The sequence below is a fragment of the Takifugu flavidus genome, chromosome 7 (assembly GCF_003711565.1).
Source record: "Takifugu flavidus isolate HTHZ2018 chromosome 7, ASM371156v2, whole genome shotgun sequence".
Classification (NCBI taxonomy): domain Eukaryota; kingdom Metazoa; phylum Chordata; class Actinopteri; order Tetraodontiformes; family Tetraodontidae; genus Takifugu; species Takifugu flavidus.
Window position 1 is genome coordinate 8,657,611 of NC_079526.1, and position 16,355 is coordinate 8,673,965.

Here is a 16,355-nt window from a genome sequence, read left to right on the forward strand (position 1 = left end):
TATACATCTATATGCATCGTTCCAGTCAGAAAAAAAATCCAACACTACTCAATTAAGTCCATTTTTAACAGCTTTATTGTTTTTTAATGTAAGGGTGCATAAAATGATATTAAATATTCAGGGTAAACTTTTTCCACTGTATAGTATCATGTTGGGAAAACAACTAAAACAATCCAACAGTATCCTTCTGCCAGTGAACGGTGCAGTTTGCGCCATTGCAGACCACAACGTGTCACCTATGAAGCTTTTGCAGCAAGTCTCCATCTTTGGAGCCACTGTTGGTAAGTCAGGCCTCCTTTGCTGACCTCTGGGAGGACGTGCTGTGCAGGCTTCTCCCACCTACAAGGAGCACAGGGAGATTTGACCTTTGAATTCAGATTTAAATTATTCTAAAATGTCTTCAGTACACTGTATGCAAATTTTAACAAAAGGATAACAGCATATTTATATATATAAAAAAGAAACTAGTAACTGTACAAGTTGTGGTTAAACCACCCTGTTTACACAGGAAACCTGACTGAAACTTGACTATTTTATATACAGTAAATATAATGTCAGCACTGTTTTCTAAACAATATTGTGGCTCACCAGTAAGAGATTGCAGTTTTGACTTGTACACCATAAGAAAGGCCTTTGTCACAATGTTGGGCAAGACTTCGGACTCTTGGTATCAGAGCCTTCAGAAGCTTCTGATCCTCTTCCTGGACTCTTGAGAGCAGTGCTGTAGTGCAGACACAATTTCCCATTACTAAATATGACACCAAATTTCCAAGCACAAACTTACAGTTTACAAAAAGCTCCATCTTATTTAAAAACAATAAAAAAGTTGTCCCAATTACCTTTCTGATCAGATGCAGGCAGCAGTTCTGCTTCATTCTGCGTTTCCTGCAGGACGGCGGAGTAAAGTTTGAGGATTTGATGTAGAAAACGCCAGTCAAGCTGCAGTGAGCGTGCATGGGCACACAACTCTTCCGGAGCCTGAAGGTGCAAAGAGATGAAATGTAGATTGTATTCTATCAAAATGTAATTATGAACGTCCTCATTGAACATGAGTGCTTCACATCAAAACATATCTAGAACAGGAGGTTAAATTAACACTCAAAATTTACAAATGCAATGCTTGATTCTGAATAGCCACATTTTACTGAATTAATCAGTTATAATCTGACTCAGAATGCATGTGTATTTAAACACGTGTAGGAGGCATGTCGAGTATAAATAGGATCAAACAAAAAGAATAGACGCGAGTTTCTCAAAAACAACCCAACATTGAAGCACATTGGAGCAGGTCGTGTTACTGCGGTCGCTGAACAGCTACTTTCAATAGGAATTATCTGTTAAATGTGTCACACTGTGCACCACATTTCATCGTCCTCCGCGAGCCATCCTTGCATGAAATTACTCACATTATTTGAAATAGTGTTTATGTTTCCAACATAACCCGACTTACTCTGTACAAGGGAAATGCCAGCGTCTGGCACAAGCTGCTGAAGGTTGGGGACTTCACACGATTGATGGAGAGCCACGAGGCAGGAATACGCTGCATTCTTTAGCGGGGAGAAAAACACACTTCTGAATATCTGATCAGCAGTTGTTACCACTTTGTTAAATACAGGATTCAAATGTATTTTTTTGACATGTATGCAATGATTTCATATCTATAAAATGTCTGTCCATGTGTTTACTAAAACACGTGTTTGCTGAACTTGGTCTTACCCTTCTACAGTCCTGCGGTCCAGAGACGGAAGTGAAACCGTTCCAAACCTTTTGACCTCCTTAGAAATAGAATTCCTTAGATTGTTGGCAGCAGTGGTGATATTTTCAAACTGTGGCACTAATGTGCCCTGGACAAATTCCTGTAACTAAAACACGACAGAGGAATGAATGTGCTACATGCTTTAATGCATTTTTGTTCCAAACCATTTTAATTATACCGCAGAATTTAGCAAATTATACATTAAACTATTCTCACCTCTGCATGCAGACATTTTAGTTCTGTTTTGGCCACAGAGTTCCCTTTAATCAGTCCTCTGATGTGCTCCTGTCTAACAGCCTGAGGAGAAAAAAGAAATATCAAGAATTATGGTAGCATATCACCTGAAAAATTAGTACAATTTATACATAATTTAGGGGAAAAGGTTCACTTTTTCCCAAAGACAAGTAAGGCACAAACTTCTGTTTGTTTTCCTCAATAGTTGGGTCATGAATGGTCTTAAGATGCTCTCACCACTAATTCTCTAAAGGCAAGAATGCGCTGCTGCTGATTTTGGAGGTTACGAAGAGCCTCTTGCCGGCTTCTCGCACGCTGGTTAACTTGGATACACCACTCTCTGATATAATCCCTGGCTGCTGCCTTCATCACACACTGTAGCTCCACAGAAGACCTGAAACACATTTAAAACACCTGTGAGTTTTTAAAAATACATCTGTGATTTTAGCCCCCAGTGTTCTGTTTACAAGAATTGAAATCCAGATTCAAACTGAGAAAAAGGGGTAAAAAAAATAAGTCAACCGTAACTTACAGTGCCAACGTATCATTGTGTAGATCTTCTATAGCACCAGACACCTCCAGGTTGGCCTCTTTCCTCAGCATCTGCAGCTGCTGCTGGAGCTGCTGGACACTGGAGCGAGTCTGGGACAGTTCCACTAAACTCTGTTCCACTTCTTCCCAAGCAGCCTGGAAGAACCAATGGGCAATTCAAAGGGCAGATATAGAAAATCCCAATATATTCTTTGTGAACTAAGAACCTTTTGAGTGTTTAGCACCTGTAAAAGGGTTTTAACTGATGGCAAGTCATTGTCCTCATCCGCTGACATGTCTAGGAGATGATTACTTTCATAGCAAAACCTGTAACACACACACACATATATATACACATATATACATATACATATATAATGGGGGCTTTGTTGTCCTACAGACAGGGGAAATCATTCAACAACTTTTCAAGTTTACCGCAGAGCCTTCACATCTTGTGTCACATCCAGAGAGGCAACTTTTTCCTCCAGTTCCTTCTTCTCTCTGGAAGCTAAATATTCCAATGCTGAGAGGACGTGGTTTGGAGGATAACAATTCAGAAGATCCTGATCACAAGACAAGCAACAAGTAAAGTCCAATAAAAGTTACAATCAGCGGTAGATTTACAAGTATCAGAATATTTAATTTGGTTTAAACAAACCGACCTCTACAGCACTAAGCCAGGACTGAAACACAGCAGCCCTTTGTTCACGAGTCATGCTGAAAGAAGAAAACATGCAATTGATACAAAACAGAGGGTTGTGGATTTGTGGAAGACTGTTTTAGTTATCTTTAAACATTTCATCCATTGTAATACTCACAGTTTCGCTGCTGGGTGTGCAGATTTTAATTCACTCTCCTGAAGAGACTGATAGAAGTGAACCCTTTGGTCACACAGCTCTCTTACATCATGCTAAAACAGGAAAGATTGTCAGTTTATATAACAATCATTAGTCTACATTAATGATTTCATGACAGGTTTTCAGAGCACAAGTGACACATTAATCACATTCAGAATAGTATTATGACCTAAATAACGTTAGGAACACTCACTGGCAACAGACTGTGAAATATGGCAGAGTTAGAGTCCTTGAAAATTGTGGAAATGTGCATGAATGACCATAATTCCCACAAAATGAGTACCAGGTTTTCTTAAACCACCTAAATTAGAAGGTGAAAATGTGCAGCAAGATCCACCTTGTTGTAAATGATTTTATTAGCACTGTCAAGTATAGAGGCAAAAGTATCAGCCAATAAGAAATGACTACCGTAGTTGGTGTAGCTGACCCAACATTCATGAGCAATGCATCCAGTACTTACCAGAACTTGTGCCTCTGCTGCAGATTTGGAGTTGAGGGTGTCTCCCTCACTGCAGCTTGAAGACTTATCAAACAGAACTTCAATCTCTGCTTTTCTGCAATATTAACATTTTCATTACTTATATTACTTACTATATAATAACAATAACTCTTGTGATTCCCATTTTTTGCCTTACTTGGCCATTTGTTCCAATGCCTGGCAATGTTCTTCAATTTTACTAGCATCATCATGCAGCAATTTTTGTCCCATGATGCAGCGCTGTCTGAAAGCTTGCAGGACCAGCTCTCTGCGGTGGCTGTCTTCCACCTGGGCCCAGGTTTGATCGATAGACTGCTCTGTTAAAAAGACAAAACACTGTTGGGTATAAAAGAAAATCATTTCAAATACAGACAAACGCAAACAGGACTTGAAGAAATTATTTGTCCTCCTTAAAAGAGCCTAACCTTGAGTAGCCAACTGCTCTTCGGTTCCACTTATTTGAGAGTCCAGGAGACTGATCTCAGCTCTCAGCTGCTCCATCTTTCTTTGAAGCTCTCTTTTCTTAGCAGTTGCACTCTGGTCTTCAGCCTGCTTAAACTGTTTTAGGTAATTCAACACACATTTACACTCCTTTCATAAACACTTGTCTAGTACAACTATGTGTTATTACAGTGGCATTAACCTTCAGTCATGTCAAATGAAAATGAATGACAATAAGTAAAAGCAAACTGCGACCTACCTCTTTGTCTTGAAGAAGTTTATACCTTAAAGATCACGTTAAAGAAATCCCTTGGCATTTTAAAACATACAACAGTTTACTTTGTTATTAAAACCTTGGCATTAAATATGAGAGCTGCTGTACATTTTAAAGATGCCAAATCTTACACTGACTTAAAATAAACATGTAACAGTTTGGGTACCTGAACATTTAAAAAAACAAAATGTTACCAAGAAGACAGGAAGGTCTTATTTTTGTGGGATTGATCAAAAAGGATACCACTTCAAATTTCCACGCATAATCCTCACATTCCTGGGGAAAAAGAAAGTGGAGGGTACAAGCTGTAATCATTCCCCCATAAAAGATAAAACAAATACGGATACATACTGAGAATGTGAAGACTTACCTCTGCTGAAAAACATGGTGAATCAAATATTTCCATATAGACTTTCCGGTCCCCACACAGAGACTAGAAAACAAACCAGAGGCCATATCTGCACACACGTTCAATGCATCTTGTCAGTGAAAAGTACTGCAAAAATGTCGATTCGTATACTCACGTTTTAAAATAGCCGTCATTGGGCAAACTGTCCGGCGGAAGACTGAACTCTTCTGTCGCCCATCTTTTCACCTCCTGCACAAGATTCCTCTCTGCCATCCTGTCAGCATAAACAAACAACGATTTATTGTTGGGAAAACTGCTTCCTATAACGATTTTAGACATAGTTAAACTAACTTTGAGCTTGTGGGAGTTGCGTCCTGCACAACGAAATTCACACGGCTGCTTTGTTTTGTTTTTCTTTAATCCGGAAAAATTTGTATTTCAATCTCCCGCTCGGTCACATTACTTCCGGTTACCGCTGCTTCACCAGCTGCGACAGCGCCACTAATGACCCTAGTGGTTGTCATAATGAATGTCAACCAATCTTTCTCTCTTTTATAACAAAAACAGTTGGTGAGGCATGGGCGTAAATCGTATGGGTTTATGCAGGCACGTTTTAGAATACATTTTAATATTATATCATGATTTTATTCACCTTTTCTTTTACATTTACACTACAGCGTGATATATCCCAGGTTTTTACAAGCATATGTTTTTAATATTAGAATATCTTATAACAAAGTGTGAGCAACAAGCCTACACGGCTCACTTCATAATGTTCTAATTCACGGTTAGTTTTAAGGCTGTATACTCTCACTTTATTATTCCGTTTTCGATGAGTGATCTTTTGGTTTGTTTTGCAACGCAGTTCGTCTCTTTCACCACTTGGCGGCGCGCGTTCTCTTCACTCAAGTCAACGAAGAAGAATTCTTCTTCGCTTCATGTTTTTCTTTAGCGGTGGTGGAGCGCCACAGTACACAGAGTGAATAAACAAACTCTTGGGGGGAAAAAACATTAAAAAATACTCATTTGGTAAACTAGAATAAATTTGGAGCCCGTGTCTCTTTTTGCGACACTTTTATATTAGTTGAAAATGATAAGGATTCGCTGTTGAACAAGATACCTAAACAGACCGTAGGGGGCGTGATAGCATTAATGTTCTCAGGTCCTGCAGCAGTTGAAGCCATGACAAATAGACCAATAGTGGTTACAAAGCAAGTCCTTTTGTTGTTTGTTCATAAAAATCTTACAAAGTATGACAAATTGAAAGTTCTTTTGATTTAAAGTAGTTGATTTAACATTTTGAGTAACAATAAAGCTAGTTATTTAATCCAAATTTTAGATTTATAATTTAAGATGTGTAGCCAGTACATTCCATATTTGCTTTATTATTATTGTGTAACACGTTGCTCAGTGGGTGGGTGTTTTCTCCACCAGAGATTAAAAATTCACAGAAACATTTGTGGTTCTGTGAAGCGGCAACTATGTTTTGAGTTGTGATGCAATATTTGATAATCTAATCATACACAAAGCACAGCTTTGCTTCAGTAGAGTTAGGATTTATTTTAGTAGTTTTATAGCTTACCTTTTAAAATTGGCTGTATTTTTTAATTAAAAATGTGTTTTACTTATAAAACATACATTTCCGTTCTTGTTTTTTCCAAATAAATAACATATCTGATCTTTGCATGTGCTGATGCCCCATTGATTGAGGTCACTGCTGATGTAAAATAGTAAAAGTAAAATAATAATCACCCATAAGCTAAGAAAAGCTGCATGGTTTATATTTAGTGAACCGACAGACTATTTACCACCTTGATCTGTCTGACTGTCACTCAGACACACCCACAAAACACTGGCGCCAACAAGCACCCCCCCAACCAAACCACTCGCCCCATCTGACCTCCAATTATGTCATGCAAAAAAAAGCTGTGTCCCATTGAAAAGCTCTCTTAATCAAACCCAATTAATTCCGCTATTTTCCCTTATTGTCCTTCGCAAGGAACGCGTCTCTCCAATAAGACTGTTAACTCCAGCCGTGGCCCTTTCAGCTCTACTGGGGTGCAGGAACGAAATAATGGACTGCACAATTACTCAATTAGTCATCAGGGACTCAGCTGTATTTAATGAACGCACTAACAGCGTAGTAGAAGTGAGTTTTGAGGGTCCACTTCGATTTGCAATTCGGTCACCCCAGCTGGCAGCTTCCATTGGATCATCTCTGTATGTCGAACATAAATGGGAACTGACCACATTGGTGATCCTTATATAGTTAAGCATACAGCGTCCATGTTTTCGGGTGAATAAAAACTTGTTTTTAATGAAAAAGCAGTTCCAGAACTTTATTTTCACGCTGATTTGCCACTGCTCTTTTTCCCAGGATTCAATTTGTGCATCTCTCTGGCTAAACGCATGCCTACCCTGGCCTCCGGCTGTGGTTAGAGCCCTGCCTGACCTGGTCTCAGTGCCAAGCTGTCCACAACTTAGTTAGTGTCCGCTCAGGCTCGGCCCGGCCCAGTCCAACCCTGGTGCTAATCCTTGGGCTGTCAGAGGACCCCGCTCTGAACTCATCCTGCAACACAGGAAAACGCTCTAATTGGGGGATTTTCCGCATCATTAACTCTGACGAGCAGCCATCCCACTCTCCCTCCCGTCTTCCTCTCCAATCATACTCCCTCCATCTCTCACTCCCACACTTTTTCCTGATTTATCCATTTTTTTATATTGTGGTTTTTTCCCCCTTCTCTTACCCAGACTTCCTTGGTTGCTTCAGGGTTGAGGAAGCATCGTGTCAATAAACATGTGTTAAATGTTAAAGGTCTCTCCACTTTTACACACTCTTTTATCTCAGCAGAACCTTTACAATTTAACGTACAATTCAGGAGGTTTGTGACTTTTTTGTTTTGTTTTTCTAAATTATGTCACGTGTTATAAACAACTGGACACATGTGGACATGGAATCCTTTTTTCCACCACTGTGTGTAATGGTAGTAAACCTAATTTTAAAGGCCTGATGTGTCATCTTTGATAAACCCACTAAATCACTAGTTAACATAACGCCTAAGTATGACTTCTCCTACATCCATATGTCTACACATACGGTTGGTGTGATGTCCACTCAGGTCTTCATCTAACTAAGAAAGTGATTTACATGTTGGGGGGGCGCTAACACAGCGGCACCAGCCCCTGTGAGCATGTGTTGCAGTGACTGAACCTGCTCGCCCGCCTGCCTGGAGGCAATTAGGGAGTGGGTTCTACAGTCGGAGGCCCCCCTGGAAAGCCCTGATTGATTGGAGACTCATCTTCCTAACAGGCTGGAACCCTGCCACTAAAACCATGGAACAGCGCAGAGGATCGGGAGGGGCCAAAAAGCTTTTATATGACAGAGAGGGAGAGAGACAAGGCACAAATGTTCAAGGAAAAGAAAGAAAAACGTCTTTTCTCATGTTTGTCAGATGATACAGATTATACGGTAGTAATCTTGGACTGGTCTTTCCACTGCAAGGGGGTAAAAAAAATATAGGGACAGTGTGGGAACAAGAGCAGAGGTCAGAAGAAAAATGAAAAAGAGGAGGAAAACTTTCTATCAAACTATATTTATTTCCAGTAGATTTTCACTCTCCCCAGAAAATTAACATTCAGAAAATCAAAAAGAAATAGAAACACGTGAGAACAGATAGAACTACAACATGTAGCTAACAACATCCCCCATACATTTTCTTTTTTTTTTTTGCATTAAAATACTATCAAAATAGTCAAACTTCTAGTGCATTTTTATGTTATCTAACCTTTGGCTTGTTTTTGTTCCAAAAAGTCTTAATACTACACAACATTTAAAAAAAAAAAAATGTCAACATACAACACAAAACAGGTATTTAAAAAAAGATTTTCCCTCTCTGAGCAGTACAGTTATGGACTTAAAAGGTACCAGAAATGATTAGTGTAGCTGTAGTTAAAGCACGACTACTGGGCAGTAAAAAAGAAATTGCTGTCCTTTTTGAAAAACCGGTATAAAAATAACAAAAAGGAGTCTGAAATTGCACTTTAGGATGAAGGGTTTCCACCTAACCCCTTTCTCCAAAGACAAAAAGTTATCACACGAGGTTATTGCTTTTATTTGCATGCTTATGTGCAGTTATGTGCAGATGCTACCTGCTGTGAAAACGTATTAACAGCCAGTAGAACTGGATTTATTTACACAGCCCACATGACGCACGTTTCTACAGCTCGACACCACGGCAGATGGTGAAGACCAACATTTTCCATTCATGGCCACAGCAGCTACAATCAGTGGTTCTCCTCCTTCGAGTGAGGGGAAAAATCTTTAATGATGAGATGGTTATAAGGGCCTAGTTAGCGAAACCTAAACTCGCTCCCCTTCCTCGTTGGTTTCAAACAAAGGAGACTCCTTGGAACAATTGTGCCGAACAAAGACTAAATTTGGGGTGATGCGTCACACGGGGCTCTTTCTTCTGCCCTGCACGTACACATCACTGAGCTGCCAATAGTTTTTACCTCCAACAGCCACTCAAGCAAAAATAGGGTTAATCTGCTTACTTTTGTCCAGGGGCCCAAACCTTGTTAAGATGGTACCGAAAATCACCTTCGGATCATAAAATACAATATATTGTTTATATGGAGACTTTTCAGGATTGTCTGCACTGGCCCTGCTCTTTTCCTTTCACTAAGCCACCCAAAAGTCTTCACCTGGGAAAGGAAACGTAGAGTTTTGTGTTGTTATTTTTGTTCCTGTTTGACGGAAAGTCTCGTTGCATCTAAGACCGTCGCACACTTTCCCACCCCTCAGTGGTCTGTAGCACAGTGCGAGAGGTCAGGGCCGTCTCCCAGGGAAACTGCTGCTCCATAATTATCATCTTTATCCAGTTATATCAGAGTGCATTAGCTCAAGGTTCAGTGGTCCCCCCCCCAGTCAGTTACGACAAAAAACAAGACAAATTCTGAGAAAATCGACAAATTATCGAGCCTTGTCTTTGCTTTCGGAAACGCCACGTTTCTTCATGTAGCCGCTCTCGCGTTAAATTGAGACTGGACTTTCATTCACAACTCTGCTGACCCATGAAAACACTACAATAGGATTAATTAGTAAAAAAACACAAACAGCAGAGAGAGAGAGAGAAAATGGGAAAGGTTGAGGACTGATGTTAGCGGGCCTCACTCTGCTGGTTAGGAATAACTTGTCCTGTCCTCCTGGTGTGCAAGCTGCAAATGCCAAGACGCGTTCCTCTACTGCACCAAAAACAATTATTGTTGGTCTATAATGAAGTTTTTCATGAATACACGCTTCTCTTCTGTCGGTGAGGCAAAAAAGAAGAGAAACAAATTTCAAATAAAGTCTCAAAATAATCAGCTCAAGATCCATTTGCGTTGCTCTGCGGGTAACCACCTCTGTCACCGTGACACCAGAGAAATCCCGACTCCCTTTTCCAGCGTCCCTCGCCGCTAGGTTGGTTAGTCACATGGGTTGCCAGGTCTTGTCCATAGACTGGATGTGTTCCTTGGCTTTCATTCGCAGCGCGGCAATACTCGAGCTGCGCTGGTCCACATCTTCTACGGGGTACTTTTCAGGGTACGGGGCCGCACACTGGTAAGGGGGCGGAGCCATGCTTTGCATTCCCTGGCCCATGGATGGATGAGAGTGAGGGTGAGCGTGAGGATGGGAATGAGGATGAGGAGTGGAGTTGAGGAAGCCGTGACTGGGGTAGCTGGGCTGCAGGCCCTGAGTTGGACCCATGAAACTGGGGATGCTGTGGACCGGTGTAGCGCTGGAAAGAGGAGAGGACAGCCAAGGGTCCAAGGGGAGGGAGTTGCTCATGGGAGCCATGCTGGTGTGAACTGGCGTCGGACGGTTAAAAGACAGCATGGGGGAGTCGTGGAGCTTCATGGTGCTGGCGTCCATCTTTTCCTGACGACGCCACTTAGCCCTGCGGTTCTGGAACCAGACCTGGGGGCCAACATGAAGTGTGATTATAGATATATATATCAGATATTTGCTATTTGTAAAGTTGAGGCCTTGCAATCGTTTGCCGTTAATGTGTCTGTTTTAAAATGAATTGATCAGATTAGAGCTACCTGTAATCAAGATGTTCTTTTCACCTCAAAATATTCTGAAAATATTCTGTGTCACAACAGCGGTGATGCAGAAAACATCAGCTTTTGGAGAGGATTTGGTCAATCGATGTGGCAGATTCTATATTCGGATGATCATTCTTTGCAAATTAGCAAATAAATAAATAAATAACAAATTCAGGAAATATGGAAGAAGGTTATGGGTTCTGCATCAACCTCCAGCATCTTGGAAACCTTCTGGAGGCTTCCACATCTACTTTTTAAAATTTCAAACCCCTTTTTATAGTTTATAATCCTTCTGCCAGACTAAACAGCACTCACTTACACTCACTTCTCGTATTTGTGCACGCTCACACATTCCTCCTACCTGAACGCGGACCTCTGGGAGGTTGACCTTCATGGCGAGCTCCTCGCGGCTGTACACGTCCGGGTAGTGGGACTTCTCAAAGGCGCGCTCCAGCTCGTGCAGCTGGTAGGTGGTGAAGGTGGTGCGGTTGCGTCGATGCTTCTTCTTGGGCTGGTCGTCCTTGCAGGACTCCGGAGACTTGCCTTCATCACTCTCCACGCTCTTCCTCAGCTCGCTCAGCTCTTCCTCGCACTTGTTCGCAAACAGTCCAGAATCTGTTCCCGGGGGACAAATAGGGAAGTTTTATGTTGCGTCCATTATCATTCTAATCCGACGATCAAAGTGAGAAAGGGAAAGGAGAGTTTCCAATCTTACGTTGAAATGAAGAATGTAAATGTTCACTTTCCAGCAGAGCAGACATCAGTTTGACACATGCAACAATAGGCTACTGTAGCCCAGTGAAGCAAGCAATCCCCTGAACTTCATTGAAGCTTAAAAACATTCCTAATCAGATTTAGAAAAGTTCTAACCACTATTTATCCTCTCCCAAGTAAACTGTCCTCAACGGAGATGATTGAACACAAGATTGTTCCTTTTCTGTTTATGAACTGGACTGTAGGCCCCACAGTTCCTGTCGAGTATTTACCATAAAACACAATTCGGTTCTCTGTCTCATTAAATCACAGCAGAATTTATTAAATAGTGTTCAGGAGTCAAAACTCAACCAGATGGATACGTGATAGCACCAGTTGCTCCTCTGGAGCATCGAAAGACCTTGTTTCTGCTTTGGTAATGCAATTAAATCAAACTTTTTTCTAGTCTAGTAGCCTCCGGGTCACTTCATCTTGTTTTATCATCCCTTTGGCCTTTAAATTATTAGATTAAGATTAAACCAGAACGAAGGGCTTCCTGTCACTGACTCTGCTTTGATGCAACCAAAGTGACTTGACTTCAGATGTGAGCGCGCTTCTGCAGCCAAAACGTGAGGATGGAGACAAAAGACCCGGTCGTTACGGACGTCCAACTGGCAAATGGGAGTGGAGAAAAAGGCAGAGCAGGTCCAGGAGGGGATTTTATGGGGCTTCATTTATCTACCTCTCATTAAGCAGCTTTGACAAAGGCCATGCTCTGGACAAAGGCAGAGGTCAGGTCCGGTTCAGTGACCAGCTCTCGGCCTGACAGAACGTCATAGCTGCTAGTCTGAAGGCTGCCTGCTGTTTATCAGCCACTAGAACAGAACATCTCAGCACGGGGGGACTGACACCAAACACACAAGAGTTGCTCATTCAGGGAGAAACTTCAGTCGGCTGACTTCACAGGACGGTCACAGACAAAAGCATGATGTCATCGCCGCTGATCAAGAGAAATCTGGTTGGAATCGGTGGCTGGATTTGAAATTGCTTTTTTCTTTTTGTTGTTTGTTTATCAGTGCCAAAAAAAAAAATTGCCAACCACCTGTCAGCTCCTGCGTGTTAAAATAGCTCCAGATTAAACATGATGAATCCGAGACCCAACGTTCACAATAACCTCCGAATGAGCTACACTACAATCTAATCTGGCAGAGGAGAAGCTTATGGGAATTCCACAAGGAGAGGAGATTGAGCTTGAGGACATAAAGCCCCCTCACCATCCTCTGTTTCCTCCCTGTGATCTCTCAATCTGAGCTCCACCGTTCATCTAACAGGCTCTACCTGCAGAACACCAAAGCAGACAATTTCCCCTTTTCACAGTATTTGCTTTTTATCCATCACAAAATGGTCTAAATAATACAGCAAAAGTAATAATTGTAACCTTCTGGGGCTCGGAGAGACGCTCCCTGGCGCCTGATGGTTTCTTCTTCTTTACGGATTTAAATTTGTTCAGCTGCTCTGCAGATTTACCACAGGATGCTCAACTTATTCACATTTTTGTGATTTTGTTTGTGCAACGGTGATAGTGGGTGATAACTGATCACCTCAGAGATTATGATTTCAGTGGTGAATTTGGAAATTAAACCCGCTGTCATAACGTGTAAACGGCACAGCTGCTGACGCCCAGTGGTACCAGCAGGTCGCCCCCAGCATCGGAGGCCCGACTCACCGTGATACTGCTGCTGCTGATCGACGCCGCCGTTCCTCAGGGAGGAGAGGTGCCCGCTGTATGTTGGGTGTGACGAGGCCTCCTGCTGCTTCTCGTGCTCTGCCAGGCTATCAATGTCCACTTTATGGGGCGGTGGGACCCCAGCCGGGCTGAGCAGGGCCTCCTGGTCTTTGCTGAATCCCAGGATGACATCAATGCTGTGGACGCGGCCCCCTGCAGCGATGCCCCCACCTTTCCCCATCTCATGGAAGTTGCTAGGTGACAAGCAGCTGTCGTCCACCATGCTCATGGTATCCAGTGATAAATGCATCCGAGCGTCCTGGCGCTGGAGCCGTAAAGGGGGTGGGGGGGTACAGGAGGAAAGAGTTAGTCAGAGGTCACCTGGTTGGCTGTCTGTCCCCTCCTTAGCCATCTAAACATGCTTATCCCACAAATAAAGCAGGGGGCCACGAGCCGACCTCCGGAGGATCTACAGCCGTCACGAAAACTTACTGCCAGTGTTAGCATAGAAAGTGTTTTTGGGTGTTTTTATAAAACAAGATGAGCAATTCTGAGGGAAAACAAACAAAAAAAGTGATTAATTTTGTCCATGTTGTGTCTACATCTGGGTTTTATCAGATCAAAGTGATCCTGGATCCCAGATTCCTGGATTAAAATCATTCAAGCAACACCAACAGGCACAGTGAGCCTGTGACAAGGTGAGAAAATACCACTATGAGATAAGAGAAAACTGGAGCAAATCCTTTTCTTAGTGACATTTATCTTTTAAAAAAAGACATAACTAAAACACGCGTAAACAGGCAAATATACCAGAAGTGTCGGGCTTTTTTCTGACCGTTTAAGAGTGAATGTGATGAGGCGGAAAAGTTGCGGTTCCTCCACCTGTTCCTCTCCAGCTTCACTCTTCCCAGAAGCACGCGCGCTGCTCGTCTTCTCTCAGCCGCCGATGCTCACGTTGCATTTCCCCTTTAGTATTTCCTCTGAATCGGACAAATCCTGACAGAGAATCTTTGGCTCACTTGCACCCGGCCGGAGCCACCAAGAGTGAAGTGCAACAGTGCCTGGATGCCATGCAGGGGCTCCAACCCAGAGAAAAGGAGGAGGGAGGGAGGGAGGGGGGGGGAGAGAGGAGTGTACAAAGCGGAGGGGGGTGAGGTGAAATGAGGAGATTAGAGAGGGATATTAATTGGAATCCTTCCCCTTTAAGAGTGATTGACAGCTGGGTTTTTTTGGTCAGTAATTGTTTTAAATGTGTTTCCAATCACTACATACACACACACCCACACACACAGGCGTGCACGCACACACAGAAGGAGGAGGCCTTCATTAATGATGCCCAGACTTTTCTTTTTACAACTTCAGAGCGTATTTCAATAACCTCAACATCAAAAGAGTCCATCAGCATCTCAACTCAAATGCACCTTTACTCTCTCTAGAATCTCTTTGTTCTGTGTTCATCTGTATACTTCCAGTTGTATCTGTTTTATTTATTTAATATATAATTTGTCTGTGATCGTGCTTTTTTGAGGTGACCTTGATTTTCTGGAGAGACGCCTGTAAAATGAAACATATATTGCTGTTACAAGATTATTTACACAAAAATGAAGAAATTGAACTTCCCCAATGATACTGAACTTGATCAGAATAATCAACGCTGGTTACTGAGTCATTATTTCTTTATAAGCATAAATAAAGGGGGGTTGTGTGGATCCCAAACGTGTCAGCAGACTGATCACTTCCATTCAGTGGAGCCTGCTGTTCCAGGCTGACCCCGGCTTAGTGTCACAAAAATCAGTCCAACTCTAAAGACGCTAAAGAGATTTCCTGTGACCTCAAACATATCTAAAGCTGAAGTCAGGAAAACGCTCATGTGCAAACTGGTGGGTTCAGTCGTTAATGGGGGGAAATCAATAAAGGCTCAGGCGAAACCAGAGAAAATAATTCCAATTGTTTTTTTCTTATTAAAATAAGGGTTGTAAAAATGCTCCGTTAGGAAATATAATTTACCTTTGAAAGTTTCATTGAAACACGTTTTTGACGAATATCAGCGACAGCATCGTTTCAAATACTGGTCACATTAGAAAACTCCAAGTAGCAAGAATATGTAATCCCAAAGTTCATTAATTAATTTAATGAAATTCTGGCATCATTATAGTTTATTTCCAAATTGAGTGTAAATTGGGTAAGCGGGGGCGTGGGGGTATAGTTATCAAGCTGCTTACTTCTGTCAGATGATCTGATCCTATTAAAGGCAAAAGCAGCTAATGTGTAAATGCAGTGTCCGCTTACTGGGGGGAGGGATAGGGTGAGAGGGGGGGAGGGGGAGAGAGAGGGGGAAGTGAAAGGGGTGAGAGAGAAAGATGGTGAGAGAGAGAGAGAGAGAGAGAGAGAGAGATGACAGCATGATCAGCTTCTCTTGGGTGGGAAAACCACTTTGAATGTTATAAAGCGGTCAGATGTCAGACCTTCCTATCAGCATGGCTGTTGCTCCTGCTGAACTCCACAGAGCTCCCGGAGTCAACTCAAATCGATCACACCTCACATCAGGGATGGTCCAGTGGAGCGGCTGTCTATATCTGATCTACTAGCCCAGAACATCAGTCCAGATGTGACCAGTCCTGGAACAGAAACCTCCTCCTGACCACGAGGACCTGAAGCCACCTGCATACCTGCAACGTGATTACATGACATGATCCCAGATGGAGTTTTATGGAGATTCTACTTTATTTGGGTTCATCTCACATGACAAAGCTCAACTCTTCTGAAGCAGGAATTCCTCACTTTGTGTCCTTCCAGTCTGTTGATGTCCCTGAATATGGGACGAATGGCTTCATCATCCACACTGACACAAATACACACGAGGAGGTTTTATCATCTGCCAAAGTCTTTATGACTTTATGACATGAATAAAGACTTGCAAAAGTCT

At 42.2% G+C, this 16,355-nt stretch overlaps 2 protein-coding genes and 1 long non-coding RNA gene across 3 annotated transcripts; 1 reads left to right on the forward strand and 2 right to left on the reverse strand.

Moving 5' to 3' along the window:
• Positions 1-57: 57 nt before the first annotated feature.
• Positions 58-5,411, reverse strand: haus5 (HAUS augmin-like complex, subunit 5). The gene is made up of 20 exons (XM_057037202.1): positions 5,272-5,411; positions 5,096-5,194; positions 4,942-5,004; positions 4,815-4,847; positions 4,557-4,581; positions 4,282-4,414; positions 4,014-4,173; positions 3,839-3,932; positions 3,340-3,431; positions 3,184-3,238; positions 2,957-3,084; positions 2,767-2,848; positions 2,523-2,677; positions 2,228-2,384; positions 1,973-2,053; positions 1,717-1,862; positions 1,451-1,547; positions 840-978; positions 589-721; positions 58-339 (listed from the first exon to the last, which is right to left on the reverse strand). Exons 2-20 carry the CDS (start codon positions 5,191-5,193, stop codon positions 237-239), a joined length of 1,974 nt encoding a protein of 657 aa, XP_056893182.1. The 5' UTR covers position 5,194; positions 5,272-5,411; the 3' UTR covers positions 58-236.
• LOC130528171 (uncharacterized) lies at positions 141-1,705 on the forward strand. The gene is made up of 3 exons (XR_008951227.1): positions 141-281; positions 852-984; positions 1,461-1,705. It is a non-coding gene; the product is annotated as an uncharacterized LOC130528171 (long non-coding RNA).
• Positions 5,412-10,390: 4,979 nt separating the features above from the next.
• rx1 (retinal homeobox gene 1) lies at positions 10,391-13,718 on the reverse strand. The gene is made up of 3 exons (XM_057038952.1): positions 13,430-13,718; positions 11,372-11,625; positions 10,391-10,879 (listed from the first exon to the last, which is right to left on the reverse strand). Exons 1-3 carry the CDS (start codon positions 13,716-13,718, stop codon positions 10,391-10,393), a joined length of 1,032 nt encoding a protein of 343 aa, XP_056894932.1.
• Positions 13,719-16,355: the final 2,637 nt, after the last annotated feature.